Source organism: Malus domestica, chromosome 05 (genome assembly GCF_042453785.1).
Source record: "Malus domestica chromosome 05, GDT2T_hap1".
NCBI lineage: Eukaryota > Viridiplantae > Streptophyta > Magnoliopsida > Rosales > Rosaceae > Malus > Malus domestica.
This window is the reverse complement of record NC_091665.1, coordinates 25,406,884-25,426,319: the sequence shown is the minus strand read 5'-3', so window position 1 is coordinate 25,426,319 and position 19,436 is coordinate 25,406,884. Positions and strand designations below refer to the sequence as shown.

General features: G+C 42.2%; 1 protein-coding gene across 1 annotated transcript; it reads left to right on the top strand.

Moving 5' to 3' along the window:
- Window positions 1-12,832: 12,832 nt before the first annotated feature.
- On the top strand, window positions 12,833-13,923 carry LOC103445280 (uncharacterized). The gene has a single exon (XM_008384270.4). It carries the CDS (start codon window positions 12,884-12,886, stop codon window positions 13,793-13,795), a length of 912 nt encoding a protein of 303 aa, XP_008382492.1. The 5' UTR covers window positions 12,833-12,883; the 3' UTR covers window positions 13,796-13,923.
- Window positions 13,924-19,436: the final 5,513 nt, after the last annotated feature.

Sequence of the window (19,436 nt, the reverse complement as noted above, 5' to 3'; positions counted from 1 at the left end):
GGGTAATAAAAAGGAAGAAATGGTGAAAAAGGTAGAAAAAAGTGATGGATTAGGTTTTGAAATGGGGATAGCCGGCCATGTGGTGTTTTAGGGTTGAATTGGATGTATTTTGTAGTTATTTGGATATAATGGATGGTTTAATTGACAATTAATGGGTTAATTAGGCAATAAACCCATTAATTAGCCAATTAACATAATTTAAAAGGAATGTGTTTGGGAATTACCTTGTAGAAAGGATTTGATGAGATGGACTTTGAATTGTTACCTATTTTGGGCACTTCTGTCTTGGTTGAAAGAGGGTTGCCCGCTGCTTGCGCGTAGGAACCTCGTTGTACTGCAAGGGTATTTTTGTCATTTTTGTCCAAAAATCCACGTGTCGCCCTGTGAATATTTTTGGCTCCACAAATGCCCCCACACCTGTTGGGCTGCTCGCAGAAAAGGGCAGCAGGTGTAGAGATCTTCTTGCTTTAGGAAACTTAGGACTGCTTCCTATTTTGATGTAGATTCTCTCTTTAATAGGAAATTAGATCCTTCTAGGAAAGGGAAATAAATTTCTCTCAAAGCCTATTTAAATCCACCTTAAGTGGGTTATTAAATCAACTTTGGAGAGCGATTTATTCTACCCTACAAGAGAGAGATAGCTTAGAGGATATTTGTTCCCCCTCCTCTAGCAATCTTCTACATCTTGCCCGTGCAAAGGACCGTCTTTCGTTGATTTCTTCGTCTTCTTCGTGGATAGTGCTACTGCGGGGCAGCCGTCGGGGTGGTGCGGCACGTCGGCTGGCATGGGCCAGGAGTCGACTCGGCATGGGCCGATGAGGTATTGTGGCAGTGACCACTGCTTTAAGTTGCTCGACTTGGCTAGAACCAAGGGCAGCTTGTGTGGCTGGGACCTCGGATTGTGGCACTGAGGCGCAGTGTTAGGCAAGTCACATGGCTCATGTCTTTTTAGGCTTTTGGACATGACTCGAGCTAGGCTGGCGATTGAGAGAAATGAAGAGGTTGCGAACCTCATGAACTGCTGGAATGTTGGGTTGAACTTCCCTGCTAGGTACCACGAATGACGTTGGCTACTTTAACTCTTTTCGTCAGGAGAAACGTGGGCTGTTCCCAAAAGATGAGGGGAATAGGATCAAAGCGGATGCACTGGCTCGTCCAATCACTGTTGTGGATCCTGCTGCAAGTGAATGTGGGAAAATGGATCTTCTCTGCTTGCTCAAGAGATGCCGGCTAAGAAAAAACCAAAGACTTCTTTCGCTGCTCATGAGGGTCCGCTTGCTACCAAGAGGTATGTGATTGACATGACTTCTTCCAATGGGAAGAAATGTAAGGCTGCTAGATCTGAGCATGTGGCGTCTTCCATGTTGAGAATGGCTAGTACAATTGTGGATAAGATTACTCAGCGTAAAGGTTTTATCATGCCCCCAGTGCCGAAGTCTGTACCAGAACGTTATTTGGGAGCCAAGTCCGGTTCACCTTTGTAGAGACTTGCTATTATGAAGAGTGGTAAGGTGGACTCTGCTGCTAAAGTGGCGCCAAAGCCTGCTCCCTTTGCTGCTGAGATTGATTCGCCTCAGATTCAAGATCTTAAGCTTGCAATTTCTGAGCTTCGTTTCGCTACTTATGCTAAGAAGAGAGTGGATGAGCTGCAGCACGTCCGTGTTAGTCTGCTTAAGAAGAATGAGCAACTGAAAGGTGAGAATGATGGGCTTGAGGTTTTAAGACCTTCTCTATTTCTCCGGAAGACTTGCTTGCTTTTACTTTTAAGGCTTCCATTGGTGAAGTAGTTGGAGAAGTTAGTGCCCAGACTGGGGCAGCCAGGGGTGAAGCGTCGGATGATGCCGCTGCTAAGAGCGTTACGGCTGTTGAAGGTGTGGCGACTGAGTAGTCGTGGGATGTCCAAGCTGCTGTAGTGTAGTATTTTTAGGTAGCCTTTAGGATTTTCTTTGTTTTTCCTTGTAGCTTTTGTTTTTCTTGAACTCCTTCGGCCTTTGCTAGTCATTTATAAACATGTTTTCCTTCGTTTTTCTTCATCTTCACTTCTTTTGTTCATGCCCTAACCTTTAGACTTGATAGACCAGTGGCAGGCATGCTACTTTTTTATAAGCAGACAAACTCGCGTAGCCTATGCAGCCGTAGGTGTTGGTGTAGAACTTTGCAAAGTTGTTAGCCATAGGGTTGGCAGCCGGATGCCTTACTTACAGAAGCAGACAAATCCGCGTAACCACTAGGCTGTTAACCTTGACTTTCTTCAATTCCGTAGGTTGCGTAGCAAGTATCACAACACTTTAGGACTTGGTGTAGGTTGTTCCGCGCTTGGCAGAGGTGAAGCTTATCGACTACGTAGCATGTCGGCAGTGGATAAAACTTCGTATATGCGCGCTAGCTTGTTTAACCTTTCACAAGAATGTGCGGTTGTATAAGTCTAGTGCGGCTTCACTGCTCGAAGGGCAAGCCGTAGGCAGTCTTCCGGAATCCGTAGGCTACCTTAGTGCACTCGGTAGCAGCTTTAGGATTCCAGGGCAGCCGTCCATCGGATGTACTGCGTAATGTGCCATCTCCGTCTCTAGGGCCCGGTTCCCCACGGATTAGGCCAAGAAACCCAAAATCCTTCAGTTAGCTAAGCCTTGAAAAAGACCATTGCGGCTACTTCTAGGAATCCCGGCGCAAGCCATCGTGCATCTAGTTATACTAGGGCAGCCAGGCTCATCCACGTCTGGATATTCGGAGTGTAAAGTTTATCCTCCCGTCTTGGAGAGCTGACCCATATGGGTGTCGGAGAATTGGTTTACCCTCTCGCACTAGAGAGCATGGTTGGTCCCTCGGGGGGCGCAATTCCTGCGATGAGTCCCTAAGAAGGGCGCAGTCTTCTTTTGAAGTGCATGAGTGATTAGTTGTTGTAAGCATGCAGCCAAGCCAAGTTGTGATTACTTCTAAATTCCTCATTGAAAAACGAGTGAAACGAACGAGAACTTTAGCTGTAAGGTAGGAACTGCATAACAACTGGATAGTCCTCAGCTTGTGAGGTGGTGCCCGTCGAGCTTATTGAGTCTTCGGGTTTTGATGTAGCGGGAGGTCACACATGGTACTTCTTCAGATTGTAGGCCATCCATTTCTTTTCAATCTTTTTGCCGCTTCATGGTGGTGAGGGTGTAATTACTCTTGCCCCTTACTCTGCTGATCTTGTACGGACCTTCCCAGATGGGATCCATCTTTTTGGAGCCTTCTCTGGCGGCAGTGATGAAGGCTTTTCTGAGTCGTCGACATGCAAATGCCAGAAGTCTCCATCGGGTGGAGTAGGCGCAGCTAGAGTGTGCTCGGCTACTTCTAAGGCATCGTTGGGCCGCTCTGTTGCGTCACCTAGGCTCGGCGTGAAGACGCAGTAGGGAGCTGTGGAGATGGGGCCATGTCATACGCAACAGGAGATGCTCAACTGCCGGTATTGGGCCATTCTAGAGTTGAATCATTGAGCAAGGGTCGGCTAGGGCCGTGTGATGCGCAGCAAGAAATGGTACTCAACTGCCGGTACATGTTGCTCATATGTAGAATCTTTTAGGGTGACGAGGACAAAACTTGCTTTCGAGTGTGTCCTTCCAGTGTTGCGTTCATCAGAAAACTTTACATCCGCCAGGGTCTACGCCTTTATCGTCTCGCGTCTGGATTGGGCAGAATAGTACGTCATTAGGATGATTGCATGTGTTTGAAAGTAAAACTTGTGCTTCTGGGTTGCAATAACTATCGCCAAAGTTAGCTTTTGAATTTTTAATAACATCGATGAGAGCTTTTGAACTGTAGAATACAGGTAACTGTGGAATACAGGTAGTCGGGCCCCCATCTCTTCTCGCATGATGGTAAAGCTTATTGCTACTTTAGGTACCGTCAAACATGTGAATAAGTCCTCCGCTGCTTCTAGGGAGGTGATGTCGGGTACTTCTTCAAGTCCTTGAATGTGCATTGGCGAGCCTCATCCTAAAGTGCATACTTCTCTGCCAAAGCAAAAGAGTCTGCCAGAGTTAGATCTTCTTTCATGATCAATTTTCCGAATAGCGGGTGGTCTGCTGGAAGTCCTTTTTGGAAGGCTGCTCTAGCTATCGAGTCGTTGCATCCGACTATTTTTGCCTTCTCTACTTTGAACCTCCTCACATAGTCGCGAAGTGACTCCTTTGGGTTCTTCTTGACGTTGAACAAATGATCAGATTTCTTTTTTATCGAGCGATAGGATGAATATTCTTTGGTGAAAACTAAAAAAAGTTCGTAGAAATTCCGGATGGATTGTGGCGGCAGGGTGTAGAACCAATCTTGCGCCTCGCCTTGTAGAGTGGTGGCGAATATCTTGCACATAAGCTCATCGTTGTTTCGATAAAGGATCATTGCGCTTCAGTAGTGCTTTAAGTGTCTCTCCGGGTCTTCATCCTCTTTGAAAGATGTGAAATGTGGCATGCTGAACTCTCGTGGAGGCTCTGCCTGCTCAATCTCCTCCGTGAAGGGTGACCTGCTTATATTGGTTATGTTCCGTCGTAGTGCCTCGTCGGTGACCTCGTTGCGTTGGAAATCATGCAATCGCTTGGTCAAGAGTCTCTCTACTTCTTCCTGAATTTGCCTTTGTTGGGGTAGCGGAGCTCTCGGCTGCCCCCAGTCATGACTTGCTGGTCTAGGCTGCTCTTCCATGTGTTTGGCTCGTCTATGACGCGGATGCAGTGCATGTGATGCATTCCTAGTAGGCGAGCGAGTTCTTCGCATGCTGCTGGTTGAACTTGAGCTGGATTGAGTGACTGCTTCTCTCCGTCCGTCGTGCTACCTACTCTGATGTGAGGTGGAGGACGCTCCTTGTGGGCTTAGCTGCGAATAGACACTTTGCCCGGAAGGTTGTTCATGTTGACTATTGGAGTATAACCCCAACCGTGAATGTATGCTCCTCCGTGGGCCTAGTTGAGAGTGCATGCTCCTTCGCGCTCTAAGACGGGAATGTACACTGCCCAAACGTTCGGCTCGTGGCTGCTTGCCGGGACGCTGCTGGAAATGTCCGTCTGCCCTTGTCCTACTTCGGGATACCTCGTCCGGGGCACGTTGGATCCCAATGTGTTGCAAAAGTTGATTCACCAAGGTTGTCTGTTGTGCAAGGGCGCTCGTCAACTCTATGACTTGTCGAGACAAGTGTTGTTCGCCATTTGGATTGGAAGAGCTTGGAAGGAATGCGCCTCCTTGGGCAGTGGAAAGGTGGTAGACTCCGGGCGCGAGATTTGAGTTGGGAAATGTCAAATCCGCGAAAAAATGTGGTGAGAATGCCCCCGGCTCGATGGTAGGTCCGGATGGTTGAGATAGTCTTGCGTCGACTTGGGCTGCTTGGAAAGCCACGGGAGCATGCTGGGCCGTGAGAGTGGACTGCTCGAAAGAAGTAGGCTGGACCACGGGAGTGGGTTGCTCGTCGGGAGCAGGCTGGGTCACGAGAGCAGGCTGCTTGGTAGGAGCAGGCTGGGCCACGGGAGTGGGCTACTTGGCAGGAACAGGCTGGGCCACCGGAGTGGGCTGCTCGACGAAAGCAGGCTGGGCCACAGGAGTGGGCTGCTTGGCAGGAGCAGGCTGGGCCACCGGAGTGGGCTGCTCGACGAAAGCAGGCTGGGCCACGGGAGTTGGCTGGGTCACAAGAGCAGGCTGCTCGGCAGGAGCAGGTTGGGCCGTGAGAGTGGGTTGCTTGACGGGAGCAGGCTGGATCACGGAAGCAGGCTGCTCAATGCGCGGTGCATGTGAATGCGAGGCTTGGGCTTGGGTCCACGTAAACTTGGATGGCACGACTTGGATCGTGGTCTTGGTACCGTGAGCCTTGGATGGCACGGCTTGGGCCGTGGTGAAGGCTCCATGGACCTCGCCACGAGTGGCTACCGAAGTAGCCACCGCGGTGGTTCCCATGGTGGCCGTGGTGAAGGCACCATGGACCTCGCCGTGGGTGGCTACCGAGGTAGCCACCGCGGTGGTTCCCATGGTGGAAACTCGTGGTGGTGATGCCGCTCCCCTTATTGTCGCATTTTGCCTCACGGATCTCCGGGCCGTGGTGAAGGCTCCATGGACCTCGCCACGAGTGGCTACCGAAGTAGCCACCGCGGTGGTTCCCATGGTGGCCGTGGTGAAGGCACCATGGACCTCGCCGCGGGTGGCTACCGAGGTAACCACCACGGTGGTTCCCATGGTGGAAGCTCGTGATGATGATGCCGCTCCCCTTATTGTCGCATTTAGCCTCACGGATCTCCGCAATCCCATTTCTTGAACATTAGAATTTTCACTTATGGAATTTTCTAAATTTCTAGCCATTATATTTTGCTTATACGTTTTATCAAAGAACCTTTGCAAGTAAAAAATTCTAATAATAAGAACGTATGAAAAATATTCAAATGGACTAGAAAATAAAGAAAAAACCTTTTTGTGCGAGAGTCTTCTACGAGTATGGATTTCAACTCTCAATGAAAGCACCAATTTGTGGATGCAAATTTTCTCCTCTTCGATCTTGGACGATTTTGCACCTACAAAACAACTAGCACCTTAGGTTAAGGCCAAAAGCCTCACGCGCCCACGATGAATGGGGGCGGGGGCTTTGGCCGAAGAACCTCCGATGCCAAAGTTAGAATTTAGAGAGAAAGAGTGTTTAGAGAATTTTGGGATTTTTGCCAAAGTGTTGGAATTAGCTTTTTGGTGAGAATGGGAGTATATTTATAGGGATAGGAGGTGGCTAGGGTTTTTAGGTTTAATTTAGGTTTAATTAGCCAATTTATTTGGCTATTAAACATAAGATGAATGTTTTGGTGGTTTTTGAATTTATTGGGTAATAAAAAGGAAGAAATGGTGAAAAAGGTAGAAAAAAGTGATGGATTAGGTTTTGAAATGGGGATAGCCGGCCATGTGGTGTTTTAGGGTTGAATTGGATGTATTTTGTAGTTATTTGGATATAATGGATGGTTTAATTGACAATTAATGGGTTAATTAGGCAATAAACCCATTAATTAGCCAATTAACATAATTTAAAAGGAATGTGTTTGGGAATTACCTTGTAGAAAGGATTTGATGAGATGGACTTTGAATTGTTACCTATTTTGGGCACTTCTGTCTTGGTTGAAAGAGGGTTGCCCGCTGCTTGCGCGTAGGAACCTCGTTGTACTGCAAGGGTATTTTTGTCATTTTTGTCCAAAAATCCACGTGTCGCCCTGTGAATATTTTTGGCTCCACACTAACCTTTCACACATTGACAGATGTCATAATCCTAATGACTAGAGTATATACTCTAACATCCCCCTTCAAGCTTAGGTTTGGATGAACCAAGCATGATGTTGCTGCAATGTATACTGAAGAGAGGTGCACTGAGTCCTTTAGTTAAGATATCTGCAAACTATTATAAAGAAGAAACAAATTGTACCAGTAGCTTCTTGCTTGCAACCTTTTCTCTCACGAAGTGAACATCCACTTCAATGTGTTTATCCGCTGATGGTTCACTGGATTAAAAGATAGTGCTATAACAGACATATTATCACAAAACAGAACTAGAGAACCATAAACTTTGACCTGCAAAAATGTAAGCAACTGTTAAATCCACTCCTATTTAGCAACTGTTGAAGACAAGGCTCTATATTCAACTTCAGTAGATGAATAAGAGACAATTTGATGCTTCTTTGATGACCAAGAGATGGGATTCTTGCCAAGAAAAACAACCAAGCCTGTAGTGGAGTGCCTATCATTTGGATCCCTACCCAGTCAACATCACTAAAGGCTTTGAGAAATAACACTCCTTTACTATAAGTAATTCCTTGAGACAAAGACCCTTTGAGATACCTCAAAATACGTTTAATTGCAGTGAAATGAGATATCATTGGAGCTTCCATAAATTGACTAACATGATGCACAGAGATTGCAATATCAGGTCGAGTGAACACAAGATATTGTAAAGCTCCAACCACACTCCGATATAGAGCAGGATTAATGAACGGCTAGCCATCATCTTTGAGAAGTCTACTATAGGGTAAACATGGTGTGGCTGCAAGTTTGGCATCTATCATTTTAGTTTTCTTCAACAAGTTAACAATATAATTTTCTTGAGACAAAAATAGCCCTTGAGCAGTTCTGGAAATCTGAATACCCAAGAAGAAATGTAGAGCACCAAGATCTTTAACAACCGGACTACATGTCTCACCATAGTTCAAACCTTCTTCTTGACTAAATCATTTGGCAACCAAACGAGTCTTGTGTCTAGCAATACTCCCATCAACATTTTTCTTGACTTTAAAGATCTATTTACACCCAACTAAATTCTTGTGAGGTGGAAGATCAACCAAACTCCATGTTTTCTATGAATAAAGTGCATTAAGCTCCTCCTTCATAGCATTGAACCACACTGGAACCTTCAATGTAGATTTATATGTGGCAGGTTTAGTGGCAGTCAAATCAACCACTGTGGAGATGTTTGCAGAAGCAAAGAGAACCTTTTTCTTCACAATTCCACTAATGGATCAAGTTTGCATGGGATGTAAATTCAATGGTGGTATGTTAAGCACCACTTGAAGATTTTCATAACTATACTCAGGAATCACAAGAGCTAGAGAATCTTGTGCAACAATGGACTGGGGTGGTAATGATGGTTGAGGGGATACATATTATGGAGGGGATTGTGTTGGGGAAGATTGAGAGGATAATGGATCAGGTTCATGTACTAAAGAAGAAACTGATGATGGAGAAACTAGCACATTTTGCAAGGTAGGAATCACAACAGGTAGTATTGGTGCATTATTATCAGGGCTTAAGCATTAGGACTGTGAACACTATAACTTAGAACTCAAAACACTGTAGGGAAAGTCAAGTTCATTGAAAATGACATGTCTTGATATGTGTAGCTTCCCAAGATTGAGTTCAAAACATATATAACCTTTATAGTTGGAAGCATATCCCAAAAAGATACATTTGGCAGACTTAGGCTGTAATTTGTTACTGTTATAAGGTTTTAAAAATGGAAAGCAAGCACAACCAAAAACCCTTAGGTGCTAAATTTCAGGAATAGCAGAGCATAATAGCTGAAAAGGTGATTGATTTTGAAGAATGGAATATGGCATTCGTCAAATAAATGGTTGTTTGGCAGGCAAAGGTCCAAAACTTAAAAGGTAAATGTGCATTTTGTAATAGTGTAATTGTTGTTTGAACTACATGTTTATGCTTTCTCTCAGCCATAATTCTTCTTGAGAATTAAGTAAAGACAAAGTGGTAGAATTTAATAAACACATAACAAAGATCAGATTTATTGATTAAAGGAAAGAGCCAACAAAATATGGTACACTCATCAACAAAGAGAACATAGTATTTGAAACCATATACAGATACACTAGGTGTAGGTCCCCACAAATCACTATGCACAACCTCAAAGGGTATTACAGATTTTGCAGAAGTAGAAGAAAAAGGAAGTTTACTAAATTTGCCTTCTAAACAACTCTGACAAACAATAGGTGACACATCTGGTTTAACAGTAACTTTAGACTTTCTAAGTATAAGAAAGACTATGGGATTCAAAAGGTGACCTAGTCTACAATGCCATAAGGTTGAATTCACAGTATGTCCAAGAAAAGTAATAGCTTGATTAGCTTGTAGGTGAGGTGGAGAACCTGATGATAAGCCAAGAAAGGAAGGAATTGGATACAATCCATTGTTGCATAGCCCTTTATACAAGATTCTCCTTGTGATTTTGTCCTAAATTCAAAAACAATAAGCATCGAATATTAACCAACAATTGTTGTCAAGACATATTCTATGAACTGATAACAAATTATGAGACAATTTGGGAATGTAAAGAACAGAATTCAATTTGAGAGACTGTGAAGATGGTCGAACTAGTGAATTCCCAATATGAGAAACTTGCAAACCTTCCTCATTCGTAGTTTAAATAGTCTCATTATGTGGATATAGAGAGGCCAGAGACAAATTGCTTAGATCATTTGTCATGTGATTGGTTGCACTAGAATCTGTCAACCAAACTTGTGGGGAGACAAAATTGGACATGGTAGGAACATAAGAAGTAGAAGCATTCATATGAGTAGGGGCATATGCCTGAGAACTAGCCATATGTGCAAAAGAGTTGAGATTTGGTGCACCAATCAAATAGGAGATATTAGGGGAGACCATATGCATCATAGAAGGCATATTAGAAGCATTCATCATAAGGGGCATATACAAAGGCTGCATATATTCAGGAAAGGTAGCTTGCATAACAGTCATTTGTGAGGGATGAGATCGGTTCTTATTCCTATAAAAGCAAGTTTTGCAATATGATTACTTCAATCACAGATCTGACAGTTCTCAAAAGACTCATATGAGTCAATATTTTTGTAAACACAAGTAGCAGCACTGTGACCTTGTTGAGAACATAACTGATAGATGACTATGGACGAAGATAGACCATTAGGAAGCTGATAAGGATTACCAAGAATTCCAGGAGTAAAATCATGAACAACAGGTTTAGGACTGAAATACCTTTGCCCCTGATTATTATAATATTTATGGCCCTGAAAGTTTCCAGCTTTACCTTTACCTTTGTATTTAGACTTGTGACCTCCATTAAAGAAATGAGATTGGCTAGAGTTACCATTGAAACCATTTGAAGCTTGAAACCTAGAATGAAAAACTCCTTGAGACTCATAAGATAAAGCTCCATAATGACAACCTTGATTCTTTGCAAACAAGGCAGTAGAAAATGGTAGACTTTGACTACTTTCAAGAATTGCTTTTTTTACAAGTAACTGAGCACGAAATTCTTTAAGAGGAATCACATTCTCTCTGCCACAAATTACATTTCGAAATGTGTTATACTGTGTAGGCAAACCATTCAAAACTAAGATAACAATGTCCTCATCTTCAAAATTAACCCATGCAGCCACAAGATAGTCATTTGCTTCTTTAATCTGTTGAAGATATTGAATGATAGAATCTGCCCCTTTCTTGATAGTTTGAAGATCAGACTTAAGTTGAAAGATTGAAGTCTTGCTAACCATGGAAAAACGTTCTTGAAGACAAACCCATAAATCTCTAGCACTAGTACTCCCAATTGCACAAGAAATGGCAACAGACGATAAGGTTGTAGTAATAAGCTGCATAAGAGCCCTATCATGCATCTTCCACACTTTGTAATCATCCGACTCAATTCTTGAACCAATACCCATTGATGAAACTTCAGAATCACTGGAAGAAATAGACGAAAATTGAGGCTGGCAGCAAGTCAATCCATCAACAAAGCCCATGATCCCATAACCTTCAAGCAACAATTGCATCTGAAAATACCATTGAAGATAGTTGGAATCATCCAACTTAATCGACACAGAGGATGATACAGAAGAAATCAACCCAGTGATCGGAGATTGTAAGATTTGCAATTAAGAAGCAGTAACCATTGTGAAGAATTTTCTCTGAGGAATAAAACCAAACACTTGGTGTGCAAGAACCACCCAACTGAGGTGAAGAACTGAGGAAGGAAGAGAAACGCCCAGAAAATCACAGAGAGATGAGAGATGAAGCGGAAGCACAGAAAACCAAAATCGAAGAAGCTGTCTAACCTATTCGGGCAATTGATACCATGTTAACCATAGTACTGCAAAGCTCAATATAGAATAGAGAAGATTAGAGAGAATTATGAAGAAGAAGATCAAAGAAGAAGATAGAGAGAGAGAGAGAGAGAGAGAGAGAGAGAGAGAGAGAGAAAGAAATCTTTGCATATATTTTCCTTAATGAATCAGATCAATACAATCACTCATATATCTAGTGTAAGATTAGGTTACAATCTTTTCCTTATCTTCTAACGCCATACAACTTCGACTAACTAACTAACCAACTCTTGTAATCTAGCCTTTCACAAATTGACAGATGTCATAATCCTAATGACTTGAGTATATACTCTAACATGCTTCTGGGTTTAATTATTATACCCTTTCTAATTTTCTTAACTCAGGGAGGGCAAAATAATAAAAGAGTTAACTATGGTTATGTTTAACAGGCAAAGTCTAAAAGAGTGAGTGCAAAAGTACACCCAAAATTTAGAACTTCTCTTCGGCAATCCATTTATCAAGTTGATTACAAAAAGCAGTCATTTGTCTTATTTACAAAATATCTATCATAACCCATTCATCAAAAAGTGAAATTTTAACTTGACCCCATAAGCAATGCATGAAATATTAAAATTTTTGGAGCAGGAAAAGATAAAACAAGCATTGCTGTATAACCAAGAAACTACATGTGATGATGAGGATTGACAGGTAATCGTAATCAATGGCGTAAATGTGTACAGTGGGCCGGCTCCAAAAGGTATTCACGTGTGCACAAGCATGAAGCGGGCTCCTTTTGTCTTCTGGAGAGGTAGGCATGCCTAACTGAGAGGCTTTATCTTTGCGTTCCTCTCTAAATAATTCACATTACACAATGCAAGTTTGAATTTTGCATGAATATTTAAACCATGGCCCCTCGTGCAGCCCCATCACTAACTACTAGTTTTGCACATGAAGCAAATCTCACTGGCTAATGACTTGGAGATATGAGTTATGATCGAGTTAAATTAATTGGGTAATGAGTTGGAGCTTGTGTTGGTGTTGGGGAACATTGCATGAACACCGCTGATAGTGTCTTAGATCGAAATCGAAATCAAGCTATAGCTCATTGATATGTGATAGGATAAGATGCTTTATGTCTCCTTACCCTTTTGAGTCTTTGCATGCCCCATTATATATGTATAGTAGGTGTCGAAGGAAAGCATAACCAAATTTCAAACTGCTAAACTGAACTTCAAGCTTTCAAGGCCATCTCTCTCTCTCTCTCTCTCTCTCTCTCTCTCTCTCTCTCTCTCTCTCTCTCTCTCTTGCTAGCAAAGGAAACAAAAATGGCTTCAGCCTCATCTTTAAACTCTAAATCCAACTACCATATTCGTTCGATCAGCTTGCCTTCAAAACCACACCCACTATTTCAACAATGTGAAGATCATTTGTTGAGAATAGCAGCTTCTGATGTCTCCTCTTCGTTTTCATCATCATCGATAAGCCACAGATTGAGTAGCCTTTTGGATTTGCACAACTGTGTGAATGAGTTGTTTCAGTTGCCCCTCACCCAAGAAGCTTTTGTCCGGGAGCGAAATGAGAAATGGGTGGATGAGCTTTTGGATGGTTCTCTAAGGCTCTTGGATGTGTGTACAGCAGCCAAAGATGCCTTGATACACACAAAGGAATGTGTACGTGAAATTCAATCGATCATGCGCAGAAGAAGGGGAGGCATAAGTGGGTTCACTAACGAGGTTAGGAAATACTCAGCCTCAAGGAAGGTGGTCAAGAAGGCTATCTGCAAGGCCCTGGGGACTTTGAGGAGTTCTCAGAAGAAAGGCACCTTCTCTTCCACGAACAAAGACAATGTAGCCGTGGCTTTAATTGGTGCGTTGAGAGAGGTTGAAGCAGTCACTCTCACAGTGTTTGAGTCCCTTTTGTCCTTCATCTCCGGAGCAAAGTCACAATCAAAGATGAGTGGCTGGTCTTTCGTTTCAAAGCTTATGCTTACCAAAAAGGTTGCTTGTGATGAAGAAGATAAAGCCGATTTAAATGAGTTTGCTGATGTAGATGCTGCACTGAACTCCCTTTCATGTCAAGAGGCAAGCAAATCTGACAACGTGGTCGACAGTGAGAATGTGCAAAGCGAGCTGCAACAATTGGAACTTTGCAGTCAGGATCTTGAAGAAGGACTCGAAGGTCTGTTCAGGCGATTAATCAAAAATAGAGTTTCCCTTCTTAATACTCTCAGCAACTAATTGTAAAACTTTTGCCGCACTATCATGAATATCCAGATTTTTGTTGTCCTAGAAGCTAGATCTTTGTACATGAATGAAATATACATGTATTGTCATTTCTAATACAAAATGATACTCTTTTGCTTAAATTTCCACTGCTCTTGTTCTCTCTTGAAAAGCATTATTTTTTGGATCATGAGTTCATGCAAGCTCTAAAATTAACATTAATCTTCGGTTTGCCTTCTCAAATTTTCAATTATGGTGCTGTGCATGGTATCAATGTAGTAAAATTAATTTGCAAAAGAACGTCCTTTTAGTCCAATTAAAAGATGAAAATAATTAACTGTAGGTCTATCGAAAGCTTAGTTAACTAATGCTATCATTATCCCCTGCAACAAAAGCTCTCGTAACTACAATTAAGTCAATTATGTTCTTTCATTTCGCTTATGAGAGAGGTAAAGTTTTAGGAGATTTCGAGATTTCGATTGAGATCATATGGGATTTCTTTAAGCAAATTATATGAAGTTTCAAGGCTGTCAAGATTCCAAACTTGTCTCAAGGGAGATAATAATTAATAATTAAACAGTTAACTAATGCTATTATTCATCTCACATAATTTAAGCACCAAGCGTATCCTAGCTGTCTTTAAGTTAGAGGGACAGCAGGATAATTTGGCATGCTAGCTCAGCATCTCAAGAGAGGCTTACATGAAAATAGAGACACCGATGCAAGCAAACATATCAAGTATCACCTTGTATTTGAACTTTTTCAAATAGCGTCGTCGCGTGATAATTTGGGACACCAAAACTTTGGTGTCGTGCATCATGTAAGTTTTTTTCCTGCCTCTAAACGTTTTTGTTATTAACAAAATAGAAACTTAAAAAACATTTCAAGAAAAATAATAGTGACTAATTAAAAAGAGGTGTCAAGATAAGAAGTTGCTTCCTTCTTGAAATACAATCATTTTGAAATCCATAAAATCCACGTGATTTTTTCATCAGTCAAAGTTTTTCTTGCATGTATTCTTGGTTGAACGTAGAACTTATTTAAATTGCTTGTTGGTGAAATGTGAATAAAATTTGCACAAGTTGTGGGGTTCTTTGGCTAGTTGGTGCATACAGCAAACACAACCAGATAGGCAGATTGCAGGAACTTCACATCGACGCTCTAGGAAGTTTTCTGTGGCAAGTAGTTAATAATGACATCTTAATATAAATTAATTAATTATCCACACGAAACTTCACCTCAGCCGTATTTATAGATCTAATATCTTGGATTACAGCGCAAATAACACTGAAACATATTTTTTTACACGTGCAGACGCGTAACACACTGTTATTTCTGCTGCATGAAATAGAAGAGACAAAAAGAATATGTATAAATATATACATGGGGGAAGGCGCTAAAGAATACGTATCGCCTTTCGTGGATATGAGGAAACGGTTTTAATCCACTCGTGCCCTTGTTTATTTTATCAGCATTGTTCAAAATATAATATGGTATGGAAGACTCAGATGCTAGGGATGGGGAGACATTGCTGAGATATCAATTTCAAATCAAAACCATCTTGTATGGGAGAAGGTTTGAGAGATTCTCTTTGTTCCCCCTGGAGTCTTCTCTGTAGATTATGCAGATGCGGGCATGCTGCGGAACAGTAGAAGAAGGTAAATCAGTAGAACGAAATGTAGATTCAACTAAATTAACTTCTCTCTGGATCAAAAAGAAGGATGGCACAAATTACAATTGCAATGCTCGCGCTGACTATTGCAGGTAAAAACTAGTAAATCAACAGGACGTACTAAATAACTAAAATCACATGGCAACACTTCTATTTATAATTAATGGAAATTGTGCTCGTGTTCTCTCTGTTTGGGGAGCAATCCAGTTCATCTAGTCTGCCACTTTATTATTTTTAAGTTCATGCATATTGCATAGCTTGCCTGCTCCCTGCTTAATGAATCGTTGATCACCATAATTGTGATGAGGTTTTTCTTTTTCTTTTTTTTCTTTTTTAAGACAGCATTTTGTATTCCATTCAGAAGCCAACAGGCTAACAATTACAATGGAGACAATCCTCCTCCAAAAGATCATACATAATGATTGGAGGGTGAACAAACCAAGTATACTCACCATCCGAATGGATGGCAAAGCGAGCTAACCTATGAGCAACATAGTTGGCTTGGCTGTGGATATGGGAAGCAGTAGCTCCAGCGATCAAAGGAAGCAGTAGCTCCAGTGATCAAAGGAAGCAGTGACTTTGCATCCTCGATGATTGGCCCAACATGAGACAAATTCACAGAAGACACATTCAAGGCCGAAATGATCCGGAGAGAATCGCTCTTAAAGACAACATTATGAATTCCCCTTTCAACCACCAGCTCAAGCCCAGCACGGATGGCCAACGCCTCCACTTGGATGGGTGAAAAAACATCAGCAAAATTCCTCGTTGCAGCTCCACCCATTACAGTCCCTAATCACAATTCCCGCACCCCCAACCTCAGAGTTATAGTTCCACGCACCATCCACATTAACCTCGTGATATCCCGGAGGTGGCCTTGACCATCGCGGACAGATAATCAAGCAAGTAGGAGCTGGAGGTTTGGACATGATTTTTAAAAATTCCTATCACCAGTTAAAAGCACGGCAAGCCACGATATTAGGCATAGGATTCAAAATCTCCACCCAGAACTTCGAGTTCCTAGCTGACCCAATAGCCCAAATCATCATCAGAACCCATCGGCCTGATTCAAAGTTTGTGCCATTCGGAGCACCCAATCCACTGCAGATTCATCGACCAAAGGAGATTGGAAAGCACCCATAGGAGAGGAAATCCAAACCGCTCAGGCAAACAGACACTCTAGCAGAAGATGACGCGTAGTCTCACCCTTTGACCCATATAAAGTACAATGAGGGTCAATCGGAATATGTTTGCGAATAAGATTGGCTGCCGTTGGAACGATATTAGATAGAAGTCTCCAGGCTATCATTTTAACTTTAGGTGGAATGTCGGCCTTCCAAAGTTTTTCCCAAAGACCATCGAAGGGACAACTTGGTGTTGAGAAGGAAGCAGCCAGAGAGGGCGTAAGAATCCAGTTCTTAGCAACATGAAAAGCACTTTTGATAGTGAATTTCCCTTTATTGTCACAGTGCCAGATGATTCTATCTTCCATTGGGCGCTTGCTCAGAGGAATAAACGGCACAAGGTCTACTTCCTCCTTCGAAAGAACCAAAGATAGGAGGTCCACATACCATTGGAAATCAACCGTGATGAAGTCGCGAACAACAGATATGGGAGAGCGATACATCGCTTGCATTCTAAATGCAGACACCTTCTTGTATACCTTCTTGTGAATGCATAGTGTCGCATTCATCTGGTTTTGACTCTTTTGATGTGTCAGACACACTGCAGTTATATTAAATACTATGTTTTGACTCAAGGCATATTGCATAAAAATTCGTGTTTAACAGGCATCACTAAAACTTGGAGTGATATCATGAGTATGGTCATATTCTTGATAGAATTTGACAAAAAGGCATGATCACTTCGATCGTGAGTCATTAATTTGGAGGAATGCGGGAAATATCAAGTTTTCAGTAGCCTAGCCACCACAGATTGAGGTTCCACAAGTAATTTCCACCCTTGCTTTGCTAACAGCCCAAGATTAAAGGCGTAGAGGTTACGAAACCCAAGGCCACCCTTCGATTTTGGTCCGCAAAGTTTGTCCCAAGCCAACCAATGAATCTGTTCAAAGTTACTTGTATCATTCCACCAAAAGGAAACCACAATTTGATGCACGTTGTCGCATAAGTATTTTGGCAATAGATGACAGTACATCTAGTATAATGGGATTGCTTGGGCAACCACCTTCACCAATAACTCTTTCCCAGCTGCATTCAGACATTTCCCTTTCCACCTGTGGAGTTTTTTTTTTTCCAGAGACGCTCCTTTATATGATTAAAGCAATCCCCTTGGTTTTGACCCACAAAGGTAGGAAGCCCAAGGTACTTCTCATGTCTGTACACCCATTCCACCCCAAGCAGGTCAGCCAGCGATATCTGATTTCCCCTTCTAATGTTTATACTAAAGCTCACTGCACTTTTCAATAAATTCACTTGTTGACCCTATGCGTCTTCATAAGAGTTAAGAATCGATTTCACCAGCAGGCAATCTTCCCGACGAGCTCGCTCGAACACAAAGCAATCATCGGCAAAGAGAAGGTGATGGATTGACGGGGCATTCTGGCAGTTCGAAATTCCTTGGATAGCACCCGAGCATTCATACTTCGCAATCATAGCAGAGAGACCCTCGGCACACAATAAGAAGATGTAGGGTGAAATAGGGTCACCTTGTCTCAGACCACGGGATGGTAGCACGTAACCCCTTGAGAACCATTGACAATAAACGAGTATGACACTGAGAAGATGCACATCATGATCAAATTCACCCACTTTGTATTAAATCCCAGCTTCAGCATAACACATTCCAAGTAGCTAGCTCCACTCGATTTTTTCGTAGGCTTTACACATATCTAGTTTCAGAGCGAAGAAACCATTCTTCCCCATTGGCCTTTTATATAGGAAGTTTGCAATTTTCGAAGCCATTATTGTATTATCTGAAATGGCTCTACCTGGTACAAAGGCACTTTGGAAAGGTGAAATAATTTTGGGCAGCAAGACCTTCAACCTGTTAGCAAGTACTTTTGAGATAATTTTATACACCACATTACAGAGACTTATAGGGCATAGTGTCATCCCGAGGGTGGACTTCAGAATTAGAGCCACATTCGTAAAGTTGATTTTCCTCAACATTTGTCCAGATGAGAGGATCGATATTACTGCATTACCAAATCAGTCCCAACAATAGGCCAATATTTTTTTAAAAAAAGAGGAGGCATACCATCGGGCCCAAGAGATTTACTAGGATGCATTTGGAATAGAGCATTCTTAACTTCCTCAGCTGTGAATGAAAGAATGAGCGAACGATTCATTTCCTCAGTGACCTTACCCTCAATAGCATCAATTACTTCTGAGTTCCCGAAAACAGGGTTGGATTGGGAGCTAGACATAGATTTGAAGTAGTCAATGATCACTTTCTCAATACCACCGTCACTATTCTGTCATGTCCAATTCTGATCCAACAGCCCGACAATTGTCTTCTTATGTTGCCGAATATTCACCCTTTGGTGGAAAAAGTGGGTGTTGCAGTCCCCCGATTTTATCCACAAGACTTTTGATCTTTGTTTCCAATAAGTTTCCTTGGCAATAAAAGAAGGATGGCTAGGAGGTATTGAAACAATGAACAACAACTGAAGAAAAACAGAGAATTTGGATGGACGAGGGAGCTGAAGAGTGAGCAAATCTAGCTCAGAGAATATGACATTGAGTAGTCCTTCATTCCATTTTCACGCAAAGCATATGACCGCATGCCAGTACAAAAAATAACCATTACAATTCAAAACAATATTCTGTTCTCATAGCCTAGGAGCTAGAGAAACAAGGCTCCTCCAAGACTTATAAGTCATTCTAACTCACTCTCCAATACAACAAGGACACTTGTACTTCAAAAAATTAAAGTACAAAAATCTCAAATGATATAGGGAACGGTTCCTCTCAATTTATATTTCAATGCTCCCTTTTAAATTGTGCACTAATTTCACCCCCC